The 20,268-nt window shown below is 40.8% G+C and overlaps 1 protein-coding gene across 6 annotated transcripts in view; it reads left to right on the top strand.

The window, feature by feature from the left end:
• Positions 1–15,007, top strand: part of tbc1d1 (TBC1 (tre-2/USP6, BUB2, cdc16) domain family, member 1) — a 31,908-nt gene extending 16,901 nt beyond the window's left edge. For 5 of the 6 annotated variants that reach the window (XM_058065494.2, XM_058065492.2, XM_058065491.2 and 2 more), the window contains 9 exons: positions 1,331–1,528; positions 5,177–5,338; positions 6,354–6,512; positions 8,621–8,721; positions 8,811–8,954; positions 9,401–9,560; positions 11,007–11,176; positions 13,293–13,469; positions 13,990–15,007. In XM_058065494.2, the coding sequence (XP_057921477.2) occupies positions 1,331–1,528; positions 5,177–5,338; positions 6,354–6,512; positions 8,621–8,721; positions 8,811–8,954; positions 9,401–9,560; positions 11,007–11,176; positions 13,293–13,469; positions 13,990–14,331 (1,613 nt within the window). In that variant the 3' untranslated portion in view covers positions 14,332–15,007. Of the gene's footprint in view, positions 1–1,330; positions 1,529–5,176; positions 5,339–6,353; positions 6,513–8,620; positions 8,722–8,810; positions 8,955–9,400; positions 9,561–11,006; positions 11,177–11,302; positions 11,880–13,292; positions 13,470–13,989 lie in introns of those variants that run through there. The other variant, XM_058065496.2, reaches the window with a different exon arrangement.
• The last annotated feature ends 5,261 nt before the right edge of the window (positions 15,008–20,268 follow it).

The raw sequence follows: 20,268 nt of genomic DNA, 5'->3' as shown, positions 1-20,268 counted from the left end.
CTGCTTTGGTGACCTACTGGGTAGAAGACATGCAATGTCTCAGCCGTTTGTGGCACGTGTTTGACATGTGTTTTGAAAGAGAGGAAAAACAGCTAGCACCCCAAAAAACCTTCCGTACATAACTGACCTGTATATAAACCAAGCTTCGGTGATATTGTTATTGTTGTCACTGGTAAAATGAAGAACAATTTTTATGGTGTAGTGACGCAGTGCCATTGGTGAGAGGTAGCCCACTCCAAAACATTACCATCGGACACCAGCCTGTACTGACCAGGAAACAAGAACAAGCATATGAAGAATTACCAATACACAACCAAATTGTGTTTAATATTAGCCCACATTCCATGTTTTGTTTATAAACGGCATCTCCCTGGTTCACTCTCTAGACCAGGGGTGGGCAAACTACGGCCCGGGGGCCACATGCGGCCCACCAAGTGTTTGAATCCGGCCCGCCAGTTGCTTTTTCAGTATTTCAACTTTTAACATACAAACTGGCAACATGTCTTATTTAGTCATTTTTTTTTTAAATGTAAAATTTAGTGACATAGTTTGATGTTTAAAGTGCTCCTGAAAAAAGCCACATGAGAACATACAGCTACAATTAGACAAATCATTCAAGGAAAATGTGTGTGTTAAATACATGTTCTGGCCCCCTGGACAATTTTGTTAACTCAATGCGGCCCACGAGTCAAAATATTTGCCCACCCCTGCTCTAGACTTTTCCCCTCTTTAATTATGCATATTCAAAATGCTAATAGTAAAGTAATTTAAATAGCAATCAAACAGTTGGGTTTTGATCATTATCACTTAGTCATAGTGATACTGTACATAATGTCTGCCATCTGTATCGCACAGATCAGTCACGTGAACGATATGGCACAAATGTACTCGGTAATGAGCGAGTGTGCCATGGATTTTGACTTTGCACATTATTTTGGGGGGTTTCTATTGATTTCTTAATTATGAAAGGTGTCAGTTATCATGCCTGACAGAGGAGCTACCACATTTCAGTTATTCTGTGACAGACATGTATGCACGTGTTTGTGTCGTTGTTTGTCAACTGCTTATACCTCAGAGTTGTAAACCTGGGGGAAACACTCAACCCTGTATTTTTTTCATTTCATTCCATGATTAAACTTAATCTGTAAGCAAGAATATGCACATTTATCATTTGTATGTAATAATACATTTATTATGTACATGGATATATGGTTGGAATAGCACGGTTAGCATTATTATAATAGTCAGAATTAAACTTGTTTTCGTTTTTGCTGCAGTTGGCAACTAAAACGTTGTCTATAATGCCATAATAATCGTGTATGTCTTGCAGAGCGTGGAGACTGTCTAGATGGGATTCTTGTGTGTGGGGGCCCAGCACTAGGTCCAGGTAGTGTGGACTCGTCTATGAGAGCGGTGCCCGAAGAGAGGACAAGAAGGAGCAAAGAGGAGCTGAGGGAACTATGGAGGACAGCCATCCTACAGCAGATCCTCCTGCAGAGGATGGAGCGAGAGAATCAGAAGCTACAGGGTGAGAGTGGATGGGTGGAGGGTGTGAGTGAACGAAGGGTAGGAAAACAGCATTTGCTTTTCCACCCGCATGAGCAAGCATAGACTCGTCTTTACACAATCAAAAACATTTCCAAGTATTTGTGCACACAAGTTTACACAACCAGCCTTTATTATACTGTGTTCATTGTACTGTATATATAACAGACGCCTAATTCCCGTCTATGGCAAGCTTCCTTTCCAAAGTGTGCTCACACATATCATATTGTTAATCAAGTGTGCACTGTTTTACCCCATGCCTAAATATTGAAACTCACCACAAATGAACAAGTTACAGACCTATAGTTGCGCTTGTTGGCACATCCAAGGGTGTGTTAGATGCCCCGCCTATTTCCTGACCTAGTTGGCTTGTATCAACGCACTAAGTATGTGCCACACCCCTGACTACCTGCACTGTATGCTAACCATTAACACACATACTTGCAGGCAGTTTGTCCATCCGTCACACAGATATGAATTATTGCCGATTCAGCAAGGTGGATATTAAATGTGGGCCATGACTGAACAGTGACCACACATCCATGTGTCTTAACACAAACCACAGCATGTGAGTTCTCTGATGGTGTGAAATGCCAGTTGGGTGTCTATGTTGAACGGCTTAGGGCTTCCAGTCCTATAGCCATTTTTAGCCGCGACACACACCACTTCAAAACCAAGTATCATGGAACCTCTGGGGTTGATTTCTTCTTCTCCAATTTTGGGTCAAGATTTGTAATGAATCGATTAGCTCTAGCTACAATAACACTCTTCCTGCCATGTTTGCTCCCTGTAAAGTAAGCTAAAAAGCTAAATAATTGACAAGAGTTGTGTTTGCTTACACACACTCAACCCTGACAAAAAGCTATCAAAGCAGGGGTGTCCAAAGTGCAGACCATGGGCTACTTGTGGCCCGTGTCTTGTTTATGAAAGCAGCAAAAAGAGGAAAAATAGAGCAAATGGCATAATACAACGAGAGAAAGCTGAAAAGTTATCAATAAGTAAGCACACAAAGCTTTGTCTTTGTCCTTGCAGGTCAATTTTTGCCTGTTTTTGCTCCTAACTTTGTGTTACTCCATATGGCATGATGTTTCCTAAGATTGAAAGGTTTTTTTGTAAATATTATGTAAATATCTTTATTATTTTAACCCTCTAAATTCCCAGTTGATGTTAATGATGTTAATGTTTTTGCATAGAGAAATATATACAAAATTAGTTATTTTCAATATAGTAACACACTATATAAACTTTCTAATTTCAGGGTTGCATTTTGTTGAAAAATAGTGCAACTTTTGATTTATACATATATATTGCATTAGTGCCCTAATTTATTTGAAAACTGTGATCTGTTTGATTTAAATTTTTCATCATTTGACAGCCCTTTAATATATAATAATAATAATCAGATCACATAATAATAATATTAACAACAATATCTGAGATGAGTGGCAACCAGTCCAGGGTGTACCCCGCTTCTCGCACAAAGTCAGCTGGGATAGGCTCCAGCATTCCTGTCACCCGAGTGAGGATAATCGGCATCGAAGAAAGATGGATGGAATAATAACAATAATAATATCACAACATGTGCAACATCAATATTGTCAAATGTTGACTACTACAACTTCAGGGACATTCAACTATTGACTTTCTGCTGTATACCAAATAATAGAACAACAAATAGGAACATGAACTAAGATTTGTAGTGTAGTTAATAAAGAAGCGCAGTAATTAAACGTAATAGGAATGATTGTTTCCATCACTTTTATATTATTCACTGATCTGACATTAAAACATGAATTGTGACACAGACTGGCTGATGTGAAAAGTTGAGCTGTTATGAGTCATTTCATTGTGGTGGAAAAACAGTGGCTTATTGCTTTGGTTCTCCGTGGTTTCCTTTATGGGTCAACTCTGTGTGTGTGTGTGTGTGTGTGTGTGCGTGTGTGTGTGTGTTTCTGTGTCAGCTCCAGGGTGGGGTGTCCAGTGCTTTTGTGTGTTATCAAGGGTGGAGTTTTACAGAGAAATGCAGCGCTGGTGTTCGAGGCGATTGGACTGTGCCGAGCCAGTCCTGATGGACTTGACTCCAGTTTGCTGATAACGTAGGCTGTCTATTCTTACTCTGGGTGTGACACCTCCGTGCTTTGTCCAAATAAACCGTTTCATGTATTTTATGTATAGTACACAGACTACGGTACAGCCCTGCTTTTCATGGTAGTAATGTTTGGGAAACACCTAATTGATATGTCCATAAAATATCTATTTTTGGCTCACGGCTCCGTCTCCCTCTCCAAACCCTCCTGCTAGCTTGACTTTAAGGTTCCCCTCCAATTTTGCTTCAACATTTTAAATACGTGTGTCTGATGTAATTAGCAGTGTAATTTGATTTTACGATACAAATCAAAACAGAAAAACGTTGTCACTCACACTTAAGCTCATAATAGTTGGGAGTGTTATCGCAATGACATCACATCACTCGTTGCCAATTTTTTCCCTTTAGTGCATAGGAGCTCTTGTAATCACGATGGTTGCTTCATAACGGCTAATATCCCTCCTATTTCCTCGGGGGTTAGGAAAGCATTTTGGAAGAGACTCTGGCCTCCTCCTGTCGTCTTCTGTCCTGTAGTGATGATTCTCAGCAAAGTCATTCTCAGCACATCTGCCAAGATGCAGCTGGTCAATTAGTGAGGACCGCGAAGGGAGAAAAGGAAAGGGAACGACAAGACAAACAGGCTTTGAGTAAGAGAAACGAGTGTTGAAGTGATAGACGGGAAGGTGTTGTCAAAAACAAGAAGAGTCTAGGGCGGAAACAAGTTGTCCATTTCTGTGTGTATTGATGCCTGCAAAGCAAGTAGCCCAGGGGTGGGCAAACTTTTTGACTAACGGGCCGCATTGATTTAAGAAAATTGACGGGGGGGGTAGACTATATATTTTACACGTAACAGTCCACCTGGAATTATTGTATTTGTAAAAATGTCATGCAATCTGCTGTATGAGCACTTTGAGATAATTTATTTGATGTAAAGTTAGAAATTAAATTTATTATTATTATTAAGTGCTTGTGTCCTTTTTCAGGATCAAATAATGAAAATTGATAAAACAGCTACTTCAACCATCAAAAGGTTGGCTCAATCCATGATGCCAGGTTGTATGTTGAGTTTAAAAGAAATACTTTGGAAAGAATGGGCGGGCCGTATTCAAACACTTGGCGGGCCGGATGTGGCCCCTAGGCTGTAGTTTGCCCACCCCTGAATTAGCCCAATACGTTGGGGCCCGATCCACGTATGATTGGATATGGGCTATTGTGCCTGTGGTATGTTAAAAAATAGCATTAATGCTGTGAATAAAGGTCATTGGGACTATTGGCAAATCATTTGACCTGTTCTTTCCAGTCTTCCAATGTTGGTGATGGTGTTTTTTTGTGTTTTTTTTAAGGATGAAAGTCTTATTTGTGTTACACGTGTGAATATTTAATGTGAGGTCTGTGTTGTCAGTGCATAAAACCACTAACACAAAGTCTGCAGTCAAGTGTTCCCAGTTTCACAAACGATACATTCACACACAGGGCAGATAACGAAAGTTACCCACCTATGCAGCCACGTAGACTGATGTGCATTATATGTGTCAATGTTTGCAGCTTCAGAAAGTGACCTGCAAAACAAGCGGCTCAAGTTGGACTATGAGGAAATCACTCCGTGCCTGAAGGAGGTCACTCTGGTCTGGGAGAAGATGCTGGGAACTCCTGGAAGGGCAAAGGTCAAATTGGACACCGAAACCGTACATGCGTCTGTTGCACAAGGTGTGTTTGCCTTTATATATCAGTTCTCAATTCTTTTCTTTGAAATCGTCAGCTGTTATCTGCAAATATTGACCAGGGCTTAATGTGTAATGCTCTATAACTGGAACGATGGAGTGTAATGTCTTTTATCAGTGTCTGATTCCAAAGGAATTTCAGTTGATCCAGTTTTTGTTTCCTTTTCAACTACAGTGGAACCTCTTTTTTAGTGATTTAATCCATTCCAAAGTCTGATGAAAACCAAAACATACAGAAACTGAATACATTTTCCCTTAAGAAATCCCGCCTGTGAATATTCTCATTCATTCAGGTCATTGTATTCTCAGCGTATTGACTCGATCACAACCGGACTGTTCAGATTGTGTTAGACGTTTCACCTCTCATCTGAGCAGGTTTCATCATTTCATACTCAGTAACTAGATGGGACACACCCTCGTCTGCCTAGATAGGACAGCTCCAGTCTGATAAGTTGATGCAAGATCCAAAGTATTTATCTTCTAAAGGAGGAGGCATGTCCAGACAAGACTGGCTTTGCGCTTTTATGGCGTCAAATGACAGTCGTTAGGATGCAAAGTCTGACTCTGCCAGTCAGCGATGGTCGTTTGAATGGTATCACCTTAGTTGGCATTCCATTCAGATATAATCGTGGTCATGAACACTCCTGGAACCAAGATGGCTGTGGCTTGTTTATTTGTTAGACGCTAAATGATTGAATCTTTTAGTGAAGGGATGAAAGGACAGCCATTGTATGTGGCAGGAACATGGTGCTGCAGACCTTCCCCTCCGTTCAGAGATGGTTTCTCAACTTTAAAACCATCTGTCTTCTCTCTTCATAACCTGTACATGTTTCTCTTTGAGGTTCAGTAAACAGCTGAGTCTTGGACTGACAAGTGCAACTGCTTAATGACATTGGATTTCCCCAATGTAAAAATCAGTTCGTTTCTCATGTGTGCTCATGTTCTTTGTACTTAGTCATATATTGAATTCAATAGTGTTAAATGGCCTTCTGCTGTGGCAGGTGTCCCAAGGCAGCATCGAGGCGAGATCTGGAAGTTCCTCTCGGAGCAGTACCTGCTCAAGCAGACTGTCCCCTCTCGGCCGCCGACCAATGACGCACCATACAAAGAGCTGCTCAAACAACTCACCTCGCAGCAGCACGCCATCCTCATTGATCTGGGTAATGCAAACACTGTATACTGTATTTCTAGTGCTTAGCTGGGGCGGCAAGGTGGTCAAGTGGTCATCTCCCAATGGTGATGGTGGAGAATTGAATCGTCAGTCTGCACGTGACCATGTTGAAGTATCCTCGGCCAAGATACTGATGCAGCTCTGAAGCTAATCTTCATCTCGTTTTGAGTTAATGCGTCAACTTTTAAATGAATGAGATTTTGCTAGTTATTTTCTTCTAAAATTTGTTTTTTTTAAAGTTCTGCTACGGTGCGCCCCATTCCACTGACGCTGCTGGGAGCAGACCTCTTGTTGATAATGCCACTGCTGTGTCCTCCAAATTATGTTTTTATGGGCTTCCTGCTCTCCAGCTAAGATTTCGGTTACGCTTCTTCGTCTTCTCAGTGGCCATGATGCGGTGGGACAGAGTGAAATGCAATCAGGGGTCATTAAATATGGACGCCGCATTCATGGGCCACTTTACAATTATCATTTATGGTGAATTTAAGGTGTGGAGAGGACGTGACCTGGGGTGGAGTTGTATACGCACATTTGTACAGCAGGTGAAGCACAATTTGCGTGAATGTGTACATATGCCACTTTTCTTAGGTTTGAATATTTGTGTCCGTACACATATTTTAGGTTTCTGCTGTAAGTAGACCTTTAGTCAGATTTCCACACAGAGTTTTATAAGTAAGGCCCCAGATGCCTTGAGCCATCTGTCAATTCAGAGGAGCAGCAGTTCTACTAGTTTCTCCCAGATGACAGTGCTTCTCACCGTATTTGTAAGGGAAAGCACAGCCACTCTATGAAGAAAACTCATTTCTGACGCTTACTGTATGCCAACTTGTCCTTTTTGTCACTACATACTCAAGATGACAATACTTTAATTTTAATCAACACTCTCAGAAAGTGTGTAAACAATTTGTTTATTATTGTTTTTTAATTTTGGTACTTTAGATCAGGGATTCTCAAACTTGGGTCCGTAACCCATGGGTAAAACTACAAGGCCAATAAAACAATAATTCTGAGCCTGTAATTTAGCTTACATTAGGGTTAGTGTATTTTAAACATATATACATATACTCAACAAAAATACACTTTAGTTTTTGCTCCCCTTTTTTATGAGCTGAACTCAAAAGATCTAAAAAGACCCATCTATATCATCTCTTAGTGAGCGTTCATAATGAATCTACCTCACCAGCGTGGCATATCAAGATTTATTTATTTTGGCCGTACGTTGACCAAAATAGAAGACAGTGGGAAAAACACACGGGTAGTGACATACACCCCACCCAATGGGCTCCCAATAGCTTCCACACCCACTTTTTGTCTTTGCTTGTATCACATTGCCAGATTGTTGTTAATCCCACAAAAGAATCGTGTGCCTTGTAAACATGCATAACATGGACTTAAATAGATGTGCGACAACATGAGGAAGAAGTACAATTTATGATTGTCGGAGGTGCAGCCCTGCCACACCCATCTCAGATGCACAATACACACATACAAACACTTTTCCTTCAGGCATGGGAGGGAATCGTGACATTATGGTCACAAGCAGAAGAAAAAGGCCCGCAGCGCATTCCACACATACACACTCACACCATTGTTTTCTCCGAAGCTTCGCCATCCCTCACTGTAAGCGGAGAAGTCCTCAGCAGCATAATTCAACACACCTGCCAATTATCAACATGTCCACCTCGGGACAACTTTTAACAATCCCAGCTCCTCATTATGTTGTCATTTTTTTTTTTAAAGGAGACATGTCCCGTCAGCCGCTACACGTTAAGCCTTTCAAGGGAGGGTATGCAAGCTCCGCACAAAGCCGCATTCATGCACGTGTTTTCACCAGCATATTTGTAGTCATGATATTGTGGAATGGGTTGACACATGCTCCTGTGCAGCAAAGTGGGAAGTCTAGCATCCCTTGGTCTGTGGGACTTCAGCAAGGCGGATGAGCGCACACACCCAAAGGCTTTGGTATCTGATTCGGTGTCAGATATAAATCAAGTGAAACAATGTTGTTGTGCATTTCTCAGTTTGATCAAGGGTAACAAATGGAAATCATGCATGTCTTGCGGCATAGGTGTTATGTGACTTTTTTTTTTGTGGCAGGTCGCACTTTTCCCACTCACCCCTATTTCCAAGCCCAGCTTGGGGCCGGACAGCTGTCTCTGTATAATGTCCTGAAGGCCTACTCGCTGCTGGACCCCGAGGTATCATATGGCTTGTGTCCACTTAATAGAAGCATCGTCTTTCTAAGCTATTTGCATGAATAGCACGGTTGTCACGATTGTTGCTATAGGTCGGGTACTGCCAGGGCTTGTCCTTCATCGCGGGAGTGTTGCTGTTACACATGGGGGAAGAAGACGCCTTCAACATGCTCAAATTTCTCATGTATGACGTTGGCCTCCGCAGACAGTATAGACCTGATATGATTATCCTGCAGGTAAAATGCACCCAACCGACATGGAGTATATAATGTTTGGTATTTTATCATGTGAAATTATTAAATTAACAGAATATTTTAATTGTCTGTGTGAAGAAAGTGAAAGCCTCACATTGACTTGCCAAGATTAAAGGGATTATTTTAGCACTATATGATTGTTTTTTGTTTTTAGAAAGGAAAGACGCACCACAATTATTGTATTGTTTGAAAATTAGACCTGCAAATTTGATAGGAATCACTTTCACAAACCTTAGGAGCACAGGCACAATTTAGAGTCTGTTTCTGTCAGTGCAGTAGACTGTATTCATTCAGAAATATTTTATTTATATTAAGTAGGTTTTTAAACTGATAATACTGTATTTTGTTTGTAGAGTATACCTAATGTTGTGCCTAATTTTAGATCAACAAAGTTCCTAAAAGTGTGTTAAACCTGTCCTCCTTGCCAGATTCAGATGTACCAGCTGTCACGTCTGCTACATGACTATCACCGGGATCTGTACAGCCACCTGGAGCAGCATGAGATTGGGCCTAGCCTGTACGCCACGCCATGGTTCCTCACTGCCTTTGCCTCGCACTTCCCACTTGGCTTTGTGGCCAGAGTCTTTGGTAAGTTCTATCGTTGTACAGTGCATGCCTGCATATTAGATGATGGTGATGTGGTTATTAGAGCTCGACAAACACTGTACATGAACATAAATTCTTATAATACCCAAAATGGGGACCTATTATGCTCATTTTTGACCCTTTGTATTGAGTTGTGGTTTTTTTTCGTTGTTTAACGCGAGAATACAACATTCTAACTACATTTATAGGTTAAAAACAGCATAACAGGCTCCCTTTGAACTAATACATTAAGTGTTTCTGAAAGGCTTATTCAAAAATTATCTTACCAATAACAATTAGTCATGGTTACTAAATAGTGAGAGTTCTAGCTGCAGCCACAGTATTTGCAAACACCTCAAAAACAAACAAACATTAAAAAGTTGGCAAAGAGATTGACTACAGAAAGAATAAGAAATAATCATGAGACATGCATCATGTTACTAAACTTTATACAAGGGACTAAGCAGCATTTTATAATAGTGTATCTGCTTTCAAAACATGCAATATATATAATTACAACTACATACATGACTTGGAACATTTTCAAAATGATTTGAATGAAGACATTAACTTGTCAATGTGTCAGCCCCTGTAAATCCTACATGGAAGTACAGTATGAAGTGAAGTGGGACGCTGTGTATATATTTATTTCACTTTAAAACGCTGTATAGTCTTGGATAATGGTGGACATGTGGATTAACAATTGTATGTACCTTTGTTTATCTCACGGAGATGCAACATACACAATGTTAAAACTGTAGTATGTTCGTTCTTTCTTTCATGCATGCAAGTGAGGCAGGCAGTGGCACCTCAGTGCTCTGTGTGTGGTCGGGGCCAGGTACTCGGCAGGGAGAGTAAAAAAATGTTAAAGTATCTGTTGCATATTCACCGATATTGATTAATCTGTGATATGTCATAATCGGTCGGGCAGGAGTGGTTATAGATCAATTACACCCTGGGGTTTTCTTCACATGTGATCTTTTGTCATGTGTGCAAATGTCATTGTCACACCCACACTACTCAAGCTTGTCTGTACTTTCCCTCGTTACTTCATCTCAATTTTCTTCATGCTTGATTTCATACATGGTGCTCAGTTACTGAACCAGACTCACTGTCTCCAAGGGCTCATCTGAGCGTGACATTGTGTTTGTTCGTGTATGTGCGTGCGTGCATGTTCGCACCTTATTATCATATATTGGGCTTCATGCCTCCACTCCCATTTTTTTAAAACGCTTATGTGTTCTCATGTGACCACCAACACACCCTTATACATTCAAAGCATGCATTCACACACCTACGCTGGTTATCCAAGTCATCCCACGCAGCTTTAGTTTGTCGTTATTGACGTCAATGTAGTACATTGTAAAATAAATAATGTACATATCTTCAATCTGTGTTTTGGGAATGTTTGCCATTATAATGTTTGTCTGTTTTGTTTCTACCTGTCAGATATGTTGTTTCTGCAGGGGCCAGAGGTCATCTTCAAGGTGGCCCTGAGTCTCCTTGGAAGCCACAAGCCACTGATTCTGCAGCACGACAGCCTGGAGTCTATTGTGGACTTCATCAAGACCACGCTTCCCAACCTGGGCCTGGTGCAGATGGAAAAAACTATCATCCAGGTGGGATCGGTAGAAATATATACACACTTTAATGACTCTCAGCAATTCATTTTGTTGAGTGGTGACTGCAGCGCTCAACAATAAGCCAAAAAAATGTCATGTGAAGAAACATTTCCATGTGTCTAGCATCGACAACTGCAAGCTTCTCCTCCAATTTCGTGGTTACCAGGGTGATGAGTGCCTTCTTTCTGTGAGTGTTTACGTGAAAAGGAGCGGCTGCGATGACAGTGGTAGCTCGACTTTCAAGTGCGGGTACTTGGTGCGGCTGTGAGAACTGTGCTCCATCGTCTCTTTCCTGCTCTCTCTGGCTTGTTTGAACTTGCTGTGGCCTCAAACCCACTTCCACCCATCCGTGGACAGGCTGCTCTTGTATAACCTGTAGCTGACTTTTGCTTTATAGGTCAAATTTAACGCTTCTTTAAAACATAAATAGATGGAGATTTTTTTGCCCACCATCACTGTCAACATAACAGTATGTATTTGTTATTGTTAGCCTCAGGTGAATAACCTTACCTCAGATCCAGCCTCTCAGGGTGAGGCAGTCATACCTGTAAATGCCTGGAGCCAGGAAGTGGCTATAGGCCGACAGCCAAAAGCTAATATCTCTACCAGATGTTGTCACTGACGAGCCGGGTTCTCACAAGAAATGTATGTCGTGAAAAGTAACACGCGTAATTAGTAGAACGCCTACTGTTAAAGAAATTTTGCCCATTATCTACAATCCTTATGCGAGACATGAACACATGTCTGTCTCTATTCTGTGTGATCTAAAGATATAAAAACATAAAAAAAGATGCAGCTAAAGAACACACGTAATGGGAAACACCTAATCCGCCTATAAAACCTTTTGAAGTGCCAACAAAGCTCCGTTTACATATTGTATGATGTTCATTTTAACCAAGCTACTTCAACGTTGTTATTATTATTAACACAATTACGCCGGTCCAACTACATTACTGCCTTTTCCATCGATGCCCCCACCCTCTGGAACTCTTTGCCCCATTCACTCTGTGCTTGCTTCAAAAAACAACTCAAAACCCACCTGTTTAAATCCATTTTTAATGTCTAACTTTTTATACCTGACTGCTGCACCCCGCCCCGCTTTTAGCCTTGTTTTTAGCTCTGAAGGAATGTATTGATATTGTATTTTAATGCATCGTCAACCCTATTTTTATTTTTTTTTCTCTACTGTAAGCGTCTTTGACTACTCTGAAAAGCGCTATACAAATAAAATGTATTATTATTATTACATTACTGCTTTCCTTAACACCTTGCTACACCACACGAGCTAGCTACTAGGCGACTAGTGACTCATTTCAACACACTCTAACCCGCACTCTACCAAAAGATAATGCTGTACCTATTGGAGCTGCTGCTACTGTTGTGTGTGTTTTGATTTTTGAAAGGTTAATGCTAGGAGTAGGTGTTTTTTATGTTGCTGTGTAAAATCAATGTCCCCATAAAGGATGTTCCGGTAATCCAAAATATGGTATTAATAAGTATTAGATGTTATCATGAATGTACCTGTTACTACATGTGATTTCAGGTCATTATAAATCAAATAGAAGAAGCAGATGGGTGGATGATATACAAAAAAAAAACAGAAATATTCGCTGTGAGACTGACGCATGCACCCCTTCAGTCATGATTTGGTCTTCTTGTTTCATTAGATTGACTAATGCATGTAGTGTGATGATGATTTGTGCAGTCACGAGTCCAACATGTTATCAAAGATTCACTGTATCTCTGGAAGTATGCATTTCCCTTATAATTTGAATGAGGTAGCAAGTAGTAGCAAGTGAGTCATGTAGTAGCTTGTGGGTAATTTCCCTGCGAGTACCACCTGGCCCTATCACGTTGTCTATAGGCAACCTTAGCTGTGACTCATACTACACAATGCAGACTGTGTGATTAAAAGCTGCTCCTGTGGTATCCCAATCGTGACAAAGTAGGTGAAGTAAAGCTACACAAATGGAATATAAATATTATACTAATTTTAAACATATTAAACCAAAACCTTTTTACAAAGCAACAAATGCTGGTAATCACGGATCCCGTTCTTGTAATGTTAACCACTACTTTGTCATCACAAGACACTTTGTGTGCCTTACCGCAGGTTTGTGCGATCGATGTGTCCAAGCAGCTTCAGGCATACGAGGTGGAGTACCACGTCTTGCAGGATGAGCTCCTGGACACGCCTCCGACCCTCAATCAACACCAGCGAGCTGCACAGCTGGAGAGGACCAATCAGAGCCTGCGACAGCAGAACCTTGATCTACTTGAGGAGTTGCAGGTTCATACAGGACACTTGCACCATATGACTTATAAAACAGTAGGACCGCCAACATTAGAGATGAGACTGTAGTCGTATGATGTGATGGGAAATGTTAAGGGAGATACTGTGACTGTATTATTAACTGCAAGAGTACAAAGGACAGTTTAAATGTTGAAAGTCATTTTTAAACTTGTGATGAGGTGTCAGATGTGCAGATGGTGAATACATTTGAGTTTATGCACATTAAGACTTGACGCAAGACTTATCCGATTATCATACATTTAGTCTTTGCCAAAACCTTGGGTACACTTTTGTGTTCATCACAAAAAGAAAACGCAAATCACAGTCAGTCCTTTGAGTGTTCACTCAGCTGAAGTCTCATGGGATTTGATTAAATGCATGACCTCTTAAGGGCCACATTTTCCTGGACATTTCATTTGTTTTTCCCACCTCCTGAGTATTTGACTTGAGTTTTTGTTGTAATTATACAGTATCCCATATTTTTAAAAAATGGTCACCTCCATACTTTTCTTCCTAGGTGTCGTATGCTCGAGTATGCAGCCTAGAGACTCGCGTGGCAGCGCTGGTGCAGTCAGACGGTGAGCTGAGGCAGCAGGTTAGTGCGCTGGAGCAGGAGAAGCTACAGCTGGTGAGCACGGCCACGCGTCTACAAGACCTGCTCTCCAGTCTTGGCATCAAAACCACCCCTGATGGCTTCTGTCTGCCTCCGCCTGCTGTGGAGATACACACCCCTCTAGTCACAGCGGGGGCCAAGGTGGGTATACAAACAGAACAGGACTGCCGGACTTTGGAAAACCTGCGCCGCCCTGTGATATTAGTGGAAAGGAAGGTCAATGGACAAGGAGAGACTTTGACATGACTCCCGAGCTCGACTTTTAAGTCCTTGATTTCAACTGAAAGCCCCTTTCAATAAAAGAGGACCAGAGAGAATGAAAGTAAAAGTCATGCCTCTTGTGTGATAAGCTAGCATCTGTCCCAAAGATGGCCCTTGTCCCCATGGGTCTCACATTATTAGCACTTGGACTTGAGTCTCTGTCACAAGATGTATTCCCAAAGAACATCAAGTGAGAATGTGGACCAGTGAAGAACTCCACAAGTAAAACCATGTTTGGAAACTAAAGAAAGGTCCATAATGGCACAAGCGAAATACTAGCTCCTGCTGAGAGGAAAATGATCCATTTGACGTAGACCTTATCAGTTTTTGGTCTCAACAAAACTTTTGTTTGTTTTAATATGTGCTTGTGCCTTCCAGTTTGCCAAAGTAGACCTTCTTACCTGAAATTACTGTACCTCTCGTTTGGGAACCTTTACTGTATTAGACACACTGTATTCCTTCTACAAGGCCTGCAGCTTCAAGTGATGTATATGCAAGTGTGCATGTGTGTGTGTGTGTTTGTGTGTGTTTGTGCACTGGTTGCAACAAATCTATTCAATTTATGCTGTAAGATTTTATCCCACGCACATGTTATGTTTTATTTGAAATGAGTAGTATTGCAATCTATACTTTAAATATATATTCCATATCCTTTCTGAAACCTGTATTTTTGTTGCGTTTGTGTGTTAAACAACTTCACACATCTCATCATCTCACACACTTAAAGATGATGTTTGTGCACCTCTTGTCTAAACATGCCAAGCTACTTTAAACACTACGTGCTTGATATAATGATTGAACATACGGCAATATACAGCATTTAAAGAACAAACATGCACTTGTTTCCAGGAACTCCTCTCTCGTGGTTAAGGAGGGGGAAAAAAAACCTGCCAAGACAAGTTGTGTCTCTTTGTTCGTGTGTGCGTCTGTGCACGTTGCACAACAAAGTGTGCCAACAAAAAGCATCAAAAACAAAGGTTTAGAACGTAAAGAAAATATTGTCAACTGGCACTTAGGACGAGGATTACCTTTGGAGGTGAATTGGATGACCTCATGCAACCTCCCCACAGGCCAGACTAAGTAATATTATATTACTATAGAAATTACATTTGGATAGGTCTTGTATCTGTATACCGCTTTCTTCTTAATCTCTAACATGGAATCATTTGCTTAAACTATTATACAGTATATAACATTTAAATATTAATATTAAAATGTTGAATCCCATTGCACAAAGTCCTCCATAAACACACAAAAATGCATGTGACATCATGCTTTTGCCCATGCGCGTGACATCATTGATACTTTTCTTTCACATTTCGCCTTTTTGGTAGCTTTAGAGAAGCCTTAGAGTAGTCAGTGTACAGCTAATTCTTGTATTTCATAGTACATTTCAGCTATTGTGTCTTCCCAAGGGACAATAGTATAGGAATGAAACTAGGATATACTGTAACTTAAAATAGTAAAGGTGACCGTACACACACAACATACCTGTTTTTACTGCTACAATAGACATTTCAAACTCTCACACTAAGTATACACTTCAAAGCACATACTTAAATAATCCCTAATGCATTGTTACCCTTATGTCAGCTCAACACTAAAAGTAGTTACAAGTCTTTCAGTGAGTTCTATTGCAACTTATCACACTATTACATGTGTGCATTTTACCTCACTCTTATTAAACCCAACATTCCGGCTGGATTTTCAAAAAGTACCAGCCAGCTAAAAGGACATCTCACCTTTTTCTTTATGCCAGACGCAAATACATATGTAGGTAAACTGCCGGATGTGCTGTGGCGCCACACACAGACCGTGCAACACTTGCTCGTCATGTCAGTGAGCTCTGACTGCTAAAGAATAATGTCATAAGTCATTTCAGTTTGGATGCATGATTGATTGATGTTAGGCTTGAGGTGATAAGACTAAATTCTTGGCGGGAGAAGTGTGTGTCACCTTGGGCGTTTCACCTCAGCTGTGGAAATGCATGTTTCCTCATACTTAGCAGACATTGCAGTCGCACATGTCAGAGCCGCTCGTTACCATGTCGATGCATAATGTTCCTTGATGAACACGTGCCGCTTTAATACCGATAATACAGGTGCTGCTGTTTATTTGAACGGCATGACCATTGTCATTCCCTACGTCACAGCAATACATGTTGGCAGAAGGCCTATCTTTTTAAGCCATAGAATTTTTTTAATTGATAAACATGCAGTTGCACTGCATGGACTATGTCAGGGGTTTATTCAGCACGTCTCACATGAATGTAGCATGAAGAAAACATATCAGATTATAAAAAAAGTAAGACTCCTTATTCCCCTTTTGCATGCTTTTACTGCAAAATGCAATCCAAGGGCAAAATATGGAAATGATTCCACATGCAGACAAACTTGTTCATGTTTTTGTGACCTCCAGGTTGAATTATTGTAACTCTGTTGCCCTAAAAGATCCTTCAATTGGTCCAAAATACTGCTGTCCGAATCTTAACCAGAACCGTATTAGTGTTAATTAGTTAGTAGAATTAGAATTAGTTAATGAATGTAGTACAGTTTTTAAAGCACTAAACGAGCAGGCACCAGTTCATCTCACAGAGCTTCTAGAACACTTCCAATCCAGTATTTCCCAGAATTTACAATTAGTTTTCAGGCTTAATCCGGGGGGGCAGACAACCTCTCCCTGTTTAAAAGTCAACTGGGGAGTAAGGGGAGTAAGGGTGTCTGCAACCATAACATGTTCTATGAGAGGAGGCTCACATTTTAAAAACCCCTCCTTTTTTTTTACAATAATGTTTTAGTGTGAGTTGGTTCTTCTGGTTGCAGACCTGCATAGCTTCATACCGAGCAGCAGTTTCTAGTCATTTGGTTGTATTATTAACAGCACAACAGCTTGATCGATACAGTAGCAGTACGTTGTCATTTGGTTTCATGCATTAGACACGAAAGAGAAAATTGTGTAATAGTGATGTCATGTCTTGGTTTTTTTTCTACCACCTTCCACGTGAACCAAATCCACTTGAAAGTCGTCGTCATGGCGACAAACGTTAAGAATGTGGTGAAGTGGCAGACGTGGAGGGTTGTTGTAGTGGCGTTGCCGAGTCACTCACACACACACACACACACACGCAGACAAATGACCACAGGGAGAGATGAGGAGTGTATGTGTGCGTCAGGGTGTTGCTGTTTGTTGTACAAGGTCAGGCGCCACAGTTTGGGCGTGACCGCCTGTGTCCTGTCAGCACATCCAGTGTCCACAAAACGTCTCTCTTTCTTCTCCACCCTTCCTCAGAGCCAGGGTGTAACCAACACTCTACTTGTCACTTATTCACATCTGTAACAAACCGGTGGGGGGGGGCACGCACCCTACCCTGGTGGGCCCACAAGAGATTTGACACATGGGGTCCAGAATTTCCCATGGGGACCGAATTCTAGAAGTCACAAACATCGCAATCAATTGACAACAGCATGCTAATATACCTAGTGGTAGATACTGTAGGTAAGTGGGTGTGTGAGCAGAGACAGCAGGCGGTTTCCTTGAACAATAAAACTGTCTGGTTATTTCTGAACCCTCAGGGAGGAAGCGCTACTCCCCACAGGGCGGGGAGGCCATTCATTGAGCCGCCACCCAGTGCACACACTCACACGCACACACACACACAACAACCATGTTTGCAAGGGCGGTCATTGAAAAGTCCCATAACGACAAATGTCTCAGTCTTTAAACTATTTAAAAAATGCTCAATTTGTACCTGGAAATACCCATTTCCAGTTTAGTGCTACTGTCTCTAATTTTCTGACATAGAACTTCACATCAGTAAGCATCTAGTAACTTCACTACTGTCATGTGTTTACTTTTTCTTTGGATACAAGATGGAATTTATTTCAATGTAGTAGAAGCATCTCTTCCTTTCTGTTCCGTCTTTATTACATGTCTGTCACAGGTCTTCAAAGTGTAAATAGTTTTACTTTTACTGTTACTATTGTGTCGAAAAGGGTCCCTGACATCAACTTTGCTTAATTATTGTTTGTAATTACATTCTACGCTATTTGACTTTTGAAAGCACAGGGACAATTTGCAAAAATGTAGTCTATAGTACAGAAGTCATGTCATCAGAGTGACACCTCCCAGCTATAAACCAGCTATACGTCTTGTCTAGGTAGATCATCGACTTGGTTCAGTATATTTTTCATTCAAATAGTAGTCACGCCAAAATATTGTGTTGCTGCTGGATGTTCATTATATCCGTGTAATACTGTTAAGTTTTTCTTTTCCAAAATAGGAAGGTGTAAGATGGACAGATGGACGCGCACCTCAAGTTCTGTTCTTTGCAGCGTTCATTTCAAAGATGACTGCTTCGAAGGGACACCTTGAAGAAGCGCTTGGCTTGAAAGTATGGTATAAACGCGTTCTGAAAAAGGATGATATTCTGCCGGTAGGATGACCTCTGCACTGTTTACATAATGCCTTCGAAACACAATAGTGACACGGCTGCAAAGCATTGTACATGTTATAGCAACATCTTTTCACACTGGTGGGGGCGGGGGCGGCAGCGAACATTTATTACATTACATTAATTACATTAATAGTTCTTCTGCATGTAAACTTTAATTTTGAGTACACCAAAATGCGACAATAACATCAGAACATATCGTCAGGGTGCACCATCCATACGTCTCAGCAATGACTCCTATAACTAATGGATAAAATTATCCACTTTCAGGGCTCCAGACTTTCCCTGGTTTCATTTCCCAAGCCGCCTCCTTCAAACCCAAACACGCTCAATATGTGCATGTCAGGTATCCAACCTTGGAGCATCATGCCCTTCTTCAGCAGCAGGGACTTTGATGTGGAGGATGAGGTATGTGGAGTGCCATCCTGCTGAAGAATTTGCCCTACTTTGGAAGGTAATGGGCAACCATAATAATTTTTGGGTACTTCGAGTTGTTGTTGATGTAGAGATCTTTGCCTTTCATATAAGCTATGTCTCTTTCCAATTGACCAACCACAGGTCAAGTTTTTTCTTGTTCCTACGACTTAGGTAAGTGACAAGACTTTTGTCAGGGACTGTATATCAGAGTATAGGACGGGAGTTTGTGCATAACCAGCTTTGATTTCACTGTAAAGTTTAGAAACATGCAGTCATTTGAACACGAAGCATGCTCGTCATTAAAGTTAAGTGAATACGTAATTGCATGCTCATCATCTTTTACTGTACAGTGGTTAACTTGAAGGTGCATCGCAATAAATTTGAATATTGTGGTTGATTTCAGTTCAGTTCAAACAATCCTAGAGTCACTATAAATAGAGTGAAGTATTTCAAATATATTTGTTAATTTTACCGATTATAGCTTACAACCGATAAAAAGCCAAATCAGTCATAATGAAATTAGAATATTGTGAAAACAAATGCAATTGGCGACTCATCAATATTCATCAGCTGAATATTTTCAGTTGAGTTCATTTATTTGTGTTATAACTTTTAACTATTTACACTTGGATGAAAGTAAAAGTAAAAAAATACTTACAGCAGTTAATAAGTTAGTTAAAGGCTTGATTTACATCTGAGGATGATGGAATCCATGTGGGTTTTTTTTTCTCCTGATGATGTTAGCATGGATGCATTTTCAAACTGGGCCACATGGGCGACATCTAATTAATATTGTGGACCCTAAAAGACCCGAGCCAACAAAATGGTCCTGCAAAAACCAATGAGAAATAAACATGTCGAATTAGGGAAAGCACACTTTCACAACTGAAATGATGACTATCTTCATAATTAATTACATTAAGAAACTAAAAGTGAAGCTTTACGGGGCAGATGTTGGGTGTATGCTGGGGTGGAGATGCTGGAGATCCAGTTAATGACAGGTTTTGCTGAGTGTGCACTTTTCTTGGCCAGACTATTTTGGAGGCTGACAATCG

This window comes from Doryrhamphus excisus, linkage group LG9 (assembly GCF_037039965.1).
Source record: "Doryrhamphus excisus strain RoL-2023G ecotype Guam linkage group LG9, RoL_Dexc_Guam_v1.1, whole genome shotgun sequence".
Classification (NCBI taxonomy): domain Eukaryota; kingdom Metazoa; phylum Chordata; class Actinopteri; order Syngnathiformes; family Syngnathidae; genus Doryrhamphus; species Doryrhamphus excisus.
This window is presented reverse-complemented; position numbering and strand designations above follow the sequence as displayed.